Source organism: Poecilia reticulata, linkage group LG18, assembly GCF_000633615.1.
Source record: "Poecilia reticulata strain Guanapo linkage group LG18, Guppy_female_1.0+MT, whole genome shotgun sequence".
NCBI lineage: Eukaryota > Metazoa > Chordata > Actinopteri > Cyprinodontiformes > Poeciliidae > Poecilia > Poecilia reticulata.
In genome coordinates this window covers 21,539,029-21,546,264 of record NC_024348.1, presented here as the reverse complement: position 1 = coordinate 21,546,264, position 7,236 = coordinate 21,539,029, and the positions used below count along the sequence as shown (strand labels likewise).

The 7,236-nt window shown below is 43.4% G+C and overlaps 1 protein-coding gene across 1 annotated transcript; it reads left to right on the top strand.

Annotated features, from left to right (window-relative positions):
* Positions 1-546: 546 nt before the first annotated feature.
* LOC103480997 (zinc finger protein 25-like) lies at positions 547-3,663 on the top strand. The gene is made up of 6 exons (XM_017310382.1): positions 547-892; positions 1,128-1,215; positions 1,310-1,434; positions 1,612-1,856; positions 1,944-2,041; positions 2,347-3,663. The coding sequence occupies exons 1-6, from the start codon at positions 649-651 to the stop codon at positions 3,557-3,559; spliced, it is 2,013 nt and encodes a 670-aa protein (XP_017165871.1). The 5' UTR covers positions 547-648; the 3' UTR covers positions 3,560-3,663.
* The last annotated feature ends 3,573 nt before the right edge of the window (positions 3,664-7,236 follow it).

The window sequence follows — 7,236 nt, the reverse complement described above, 5'->3', positions numbered from 1 at the left end:
TGTGACCACAGAGCATCACTTCTGACATATACTGTTATCCAAACAGCAGAAATGTGAAATAACTGCTTTACAAAACTCCAACCAAGAAATCTCTAAATAAAATAACTTCCCAAAAAACTAACTGGACTGGATTTTCTGAATTAAAATTAGAAGTAAGCACACTAGCAGCTGCTTCTTTAGAAAATGTAGAGACGCTTGAAACGCATTTATTTATTTATTTTTAATTTTCTTTGCTTTTTTATATTGAGAAATCAAAAATCCATTCACAGTTTATCTAACAGYTCTAAGCTGCAGGCAGAACTCGTATTAAGATATCTGGAGTTTTTTACCTTTACATTAAAATAATACAAAGTATTATATTAACTTATTTATATTTTACATAAAACACGGCTATATTTGGTTTTTGTGTGTAATACTGAGAATCCAAAAACACATTTTCAGTTTAGATTCCTAAAGATTTCCTCCACTTTTGGTCACTAAAAATTATTTTATCGGGTGAAACACTGAGTMAGTGCCAGCAGGGGGCGACAGCGCACCGTAAAGGCATTAAGCTGCACTTGGTTCTTGGCCAGAAGAAGCAGCTGTAGTAAACACAGCGGACAGTGGATGACTTTTCCCCTGGAACGGTGAACCATATCGGGCTCAGAGATGAAGGAGGACCCGGTGGAGAGTCCCGTTGAGCGGACCCAAGCGGACTTTCTGCGGGGGTTTGTCACCGAGAGGCTCGCCGCGGTGTCCCGGGAGATCCTGGCGGCGGTGGAGACGGTGGTATCCGGATATGAGGAGGAGGCCTCGGGGTTCCGTCTGGAGATCCGCCGGCAGAGGAAGCAGCTGGACCTGCTTCAGAACCAGCTGGACCTGCTTCAGAACCAGCTCACTGTCGGAACTAATGGTTCGTGTCTTTAACTCATTCGCAGTTAAATCTAACGGCACAGTGCTGCCTGCAGAACTCCGTTAAATAGTTAAAGTTTTTAAGCTTTTTCTTCAAAATACTCCGTTTTGATACAATTAGGAACAAAACTAAAGATTATATGAAAACGCTACATAATTTTCTTTAATTCGGCTCTTTTGCAATGCTAATAAATKGACATTTACCCTATTTCTGAAATAATTTGATGTATTTCCAGATTTACCATCCAGCAGAAGCGATGGATCAGCTGAGGAAGAGGAGGGTGATGATTGTCAGAAGAGTCAGACCCAGATTGCTTCATCAAGGTTCCTGCTGCTGATCTGATTCAGTAGATCTATTTCACACAGACTGGYYTGAATATTTTCCATTAACTTGGTGCTGCTGCTGTTCCTCCTTCAGCTCTTCATCGCCTCAGTCTGATGGMAGGAAGCCTGGCAGACCTCAGATCAGTGACGCACAGRGCGCCATACACCTCAGCATCCGCGTCCTGAGGGACTCCAACATCAGCATCCTGTCCAGAAACGGTACCTTCCCCCACTGACCTGTTTATTTATCCCATAAAAACATCCATTCAATCTGTAATTCATTTTAATTTTCCTCATTTCTTGTGACTCTGCCTGTTTTTTCCACRTGTCTGGATTCATGTTGATGTAAACGTAGTAGTGACTTTATTCTGTCTGTCCGTGTTTCTCTGCTTCCAGTGGTGAAGAAATGTCCTCTGGTGTCCCTGACGTGTCCTCCAGGCCTGCAGGAGTTGGACTTTCTGAGCCTGCTCAGGTCTGCTGTCCCCCAGCTGGCTGCAGACGACAAACCGTTTCACATCTTAACGTTGGATAAGAGACGGAGACTTCAGCGTCTGACTCTGAAGACGGTGACGCCCGAGGAGATCGTCAGAAACGTCAAACCCAGGCGGCTTAGAAAGCCTACAGTCTACATTAGACTGGAGGTAAAACAGAACTTCTGCCTCTGGGCTTGTTTTGCTGCTCAGCAGCTTTTAGTTTTCAGGTTCTGATGGGTTTTTTTTCTTTTCCAGACAAAGAAGGAAACTCAGGAAGAAATTCCTTCTCTCCAGAGGGAGAAAAGTTCTGCCATGTTGGTCTGTGAGGAAACTAAACAACCAAAGGAGATGAGGTAGGACGTCCAGAAGGTCGACAAATTATAGCTTTTATTCATTTGATTATTTTACCAAAACCTCAGTAATTCATAAAAACAACAACTTGGATGAATAAGTTATATGTTATTGTAATGTTTTATTGATTGAAAAGGCATAATTYTGTAAAACTATTGTTTTGGGACTAAATACTTTAGGATTAATGAATAAATAAAGCTTATTATCATCAACATATCTACAGAAATATTTAATTAAACTAACAATTTATTCTTTTTCTTGGTTTAATTGGTTTAATTGGATGGACATCATCATCACAACATCATAGGGAAACAGAAGATGACTGTCTGATGATGTCAGTGTCAGGTGACGACTCCATGGCGCCCCCTGCTGCTCAGACGGACAGAGGTGATGGGAATGAAGGAGAGACAAACGGAAGCGACAGCAGCTGGAAGCTAGATGTTAGTGATGATCGGAAAAAGAAAGAGTCCGAGCTCATTAGTGAGAAAGAAGAAGTCAATCCGTCTCACTGGACAGAAACTGAGAGGGCGGCTGCTTTTTCCTGTAAGGTCTGCAAAGCTGCCCAGAAGTCTGAGGTTGCTCTCATTAAACACGCCTGGAGACACCTGGAGGAAGCAGGAAGTGTTTGTGGAGTGTGTGGAGAGTCAGGTGAGGCATCAGAGGATCATTTTCACAGTGAGCACAGAATGGATGACTGTCCCAGCTGTGGAGAGTCTTTTCTCAGTGTCCTCAGTCTGAATGAGCACCTGAAGGTCCATTCAGGACAGCAGCCTGTCCAGCCTGAGGTTAGCTCGTTTACGTCTGGGTTGCCTCCRGAGAACAACCACAAACTCTGTCACGAATGCCCCACCTGCCACAAGCTGTTTGAGGYGGAGACGCAGCTAGAGGCTCATCACAGGACGCACAGGAAATGTAAAACGTACCTCTGTGGAGTCTGCGGCAAATTCCTGAGCAGCAACAGATCTTTGTCCCGCCACAAGATGACRCACTCTGGAGAAAGACCMCACAGATGCCAGGTCTGTGAGAGGGGCTTCAAGCTGGCTACCACTCTGAAGCAACACGAGAAGATTCACATGAACAGAGAGAGACCGTACCTCTGCGACGTCTGCTGCAAGATGTTCCTGACCAGCAAGCAGCTCGTCATCCACATGAGGACGCACACCAACGAGAAGCCGTACCGCTGCGACCGCTGCGAGAAGGGCTTCACCACCAGGGGGCCGCTGACCATACACATGCGGGTCCACACCGGGGAGACACCGTACCGCTGTCCTCACTGCGGCTGGTCCTTTAAACGGAAGACTCACCTGGACGACCACGTGGCGATCCACACAGGAGCCAAACCCTACGTGTGTGGGATCTGCGGGAAAACGTGCGCCAGGAGAGCTTACCTCACCGTCCACATGAGGACGCACAACGGAGAGAGACCGTACAAGTGCTCCCTGTGCGAGAAAGCCTTCACTCAGAGCCACTGCCTGAAGACGCACATGAAGAGCCACAGGGCTGCACAGGCGACATCGTAGAAACTTTGATTTGCACACAGGACTCTTCAGTTATTTATTATCATGACTCTTAAACTGTTTCTGGCTGTTAAAGCTGAAATTTCTCCAATAAAATTTAGCAGGAAGTCTTTGTTGGGTTTTTCTTCCTCATCATAAACAATTCTTGGCAATAAAGTAATGTCAATATCTTATAGAGAAACAAGAAATATTAATGATAAAGATTTAAAATCCAGTAAATCAGGTCTTTATGTATGGTCTTTATAATGAGCTGCCTCTKTATCCCAGAATAATGAGGCAGCTCCTTATTTAAATATTCTCACAAAATGCAGAAGAAATTGGAAACCTATTCAGTGTTCAATAACTTTATCTCTCATATTCTTGTCTATTGAGAGAAAAAGTTTTTTTCTTTTTCTTCCAACACTTTCAGTCTAATGGTGATGGAGTGTTTTTCCAGTGATTTTATGATAAACATTAGCATGATTAGCATGATTAGCATGCTAACTCAAGTCTGCAGAGCCTGAAGGGAAGCTGTTGTCTTTTGTCTTTTCATTTCTCCAGGAAGACGGGTAACTAACTGGTCACACTGATGTGTGTAACCTCAGTTATGAGGCAAAGATTTAAATTTTGAGTGAAGAAGTTAAAACTGAAAAATAAAAATCCATTCTGGTGCAAATATCAAATCACCATACAGTCCATAAAGACGACAAATTAAGAAAACCTGATAATAAAAGTATTTTATTACTGTATCTGTGTGTGTGCGATGAATAAATGAGACAATTTCATTTGTTGGAGGCAAACAAATGTTCCTGTTTTAACCTGAAACCAGGCAGAGCAGCAGAAAACGGCAAAACTACTGCAGTTTGTAATAACATCCCAGAAATGATCACTTCTAGCATCAATTCCAACTATAAACGTACAATAGTTTAAAATATCATGTTATATGTAATAAAAACACACCACAGCTGTAATAATGCACACACTGAGATCCAGTATTCTCCCAGAGGTTGATGCATTTCAGGTATTCAAAGTTCAGTCATGAATGATTTGAGGTGTTATTGATGTATCAGCTGCATTTTGTCTGCATATTAAAACAAACAAACATCTTTCAGGCCTTAAATGATCCCAGAAGAACCAGGTGTGTATTCAAATCCAGGTCCAGACATCAGCACACCTGCTGCTCTGTGTGATGACAGCAGCAGTTCTTTCCACCTGTAGTAGTTATTGTTTTTTTTTATGAATGTCTCATGACCAAATTCATTTGGTTGATCTAAACTTCAACATAATTAATAATCAGTGAAATCACATTGTAGCTTTATGACAAAATAAAACAATGTGTAACTTTTAGGATAAACATTTTAACTCATTTCACTGCAACAGAAAAACCAGGTCGCTCTAGAACAAAAACCTTTTATGAAAAAACATGTTTGTTTTGTTAATGGGTGGAACAAAAACATGGTGAATGGAAACGCAGCTGCTGATGGTCTCAGGTTATTTTGATTTCATCACCACTTCTTCATCCAGACTGACTATTACTATTACTCTACCCTAAACTAGTTGTTTCCACTTCCTTTGTACTCARAAGCTGATGATAATGATGAAGCGTCACCTTTGCTTTCTCCAAAGCTTCACTCCTTTAACTAGATAAGTTAAAATGGATAAATATGGCGTCGCTGCAGGCAGTTCCCCTGTTGCACTGGACAAACTTTTATATCTCTATAAGACTTAGTGGAAGAAAATAAAACCTCATTCTGACTCCTTGCTTTGCTTGCAGCATCRGAGTTTTCCTGCCTGCTGTAGAAACATCAGCGGTAAAATCAAACGTCAAACAGAAACATTGCACACTCKGCACTTTTGTTCTGCTGAGTCGACATGAACAGGATGGTGCTCACTGAGTTTACCACCAGCCTGAGCAGGAGAACAACTGTCATGGCTGTAATAGCGTAGAAAGCTCTGCTCTTTGATTGGTCCATGTGGTTCTTCGCGCCCAGTTCTCCCGGTCCCGGCCGCTTCAGGGCGCAGAGAACCGAGACGCTGCAAAACGACACGATAACCACATGAGCTCCAAAGCTGTAGATGCTGGTGATGAGGTTGAGCTCATGGCTGCCCAGACTGAACTCAGCCAGGCTCAGCAGCCRAACGCATGCCGAGCAGATCCTCCTCATCCTCAGTCCAGCTGCTTGTCTGAGTGTCAGGTAGGTCACAGGCGATGTAGCTGCAGCTGCAGCAGAGACTGTCCCAGAGTGGAGACGGGCCAGGTGCACAGCCCGGTCACCATCATCGGGTTCAGGTTGTTATAGCTGCCAAAGCACAGCACCGAGAACCCCACGAACAGATTCAGCTGCAGGGCGACGGAGTGGAGCAGGAAATGGTCAGAAGAACGGGAGGAAATGGTCAGAACGGCGCTGAACAGGTGAGTATTTGGCATGGAGCCGTCGGCAAGAGAAGAATGAGTCGACATGTTCCTTTAAAGGGGAGGAAGACAGAAAAAAGGGCTGAATTTTCCTTTGAATGCGACAATTTTCAAATTCTTGCGCTACTTCAGGTTAAAGGTATTAATGAAGGGAGAACAGAGGAACCTGAAACCGAGGCAGATCCATGTGAAGTGATCAGTAGATCCTGTCATTTATTATCTAAACATCAAGACACTCCAACTCCTCCAGTCGAGGTAAAGATCAACTCTTTGCTCCCATTTTCCCTGTTAAAACGGCCTCAGAGTTGAAGCCATTTTAACTCAGCTTTCATGTCATCACCCTAAAAATCACAACAAATCTGACAATAAATATTTAAAATGAGGTTAAACATGTGGCTGCACAGTGGCGCAGTTGGTAGAGCTGTTGCCTTGCAGCAAGAAGGTTCTGGGTTCGATTCCCGGCCTGGGGTTTTTCTGCATGGAGTTTGCATGTTCTCCCTGTGCATGGTGGGTTTTCTCTGGGTACTCCAGTTTCCTCCCACAGTCCAAAAACATGACTGTTAGGTTAATTGGCCTTTCCAAATTGTCCCTAGGTGTGTGTGTGTGTGTGTGTGTGTGCATGGTTGTGTGTCTCTGTGTTGCCCTGCGACAGACTGGCGACCGGTGACCCCGCCTCTCGCCCGGACCGTTAGCTGGAGAGGCAGCAGCACCTCCTGACCCCACTGAGGGAAAAAGGGTGCAAGAAAATGGATGGATGGAGGTTAAACATCCCTCAGGTAGGATCACTTACATAACCGCTCACCTCAGGACAAAGTCTCTGGAGCTTCGGTCTGTTGCTCATGTCTGGATGAAGGTTTGAACTAGGACTTTCACTCCTGACTGTCTGTAAATGTTGCTGCTAACTTTGCATAATGCAAGAATTTAGGACACATTGTACGGTACGTTGCAAAAGGCAAATTTATTCTCTCAATGTTTTTTTTTTCTACTGACAAGCAAAGCGATGAAACAATCTGAATATTATGTCACATCATGGTGGAGCTGTTGACTTAAAACCAGAAGACAATGGAGTCAAACTTCATCTTCCTGCAGAGTCTGAATGTTCTGGATCTCCCTGCTAAACATTTAGGCATGAAAAAAAAAACATTCCTACTTTCACTTTCAAGATTAATAGACTTTACAAACTTCCTTTTCTTTTTTGTTTACATGTTCTTCTTTTGCTCATTTTACAACAGTTAAATAAAAGTCTCCTTCATGCATTATTCGCTGTTTTTTTCTGCTCTGAGCAGAA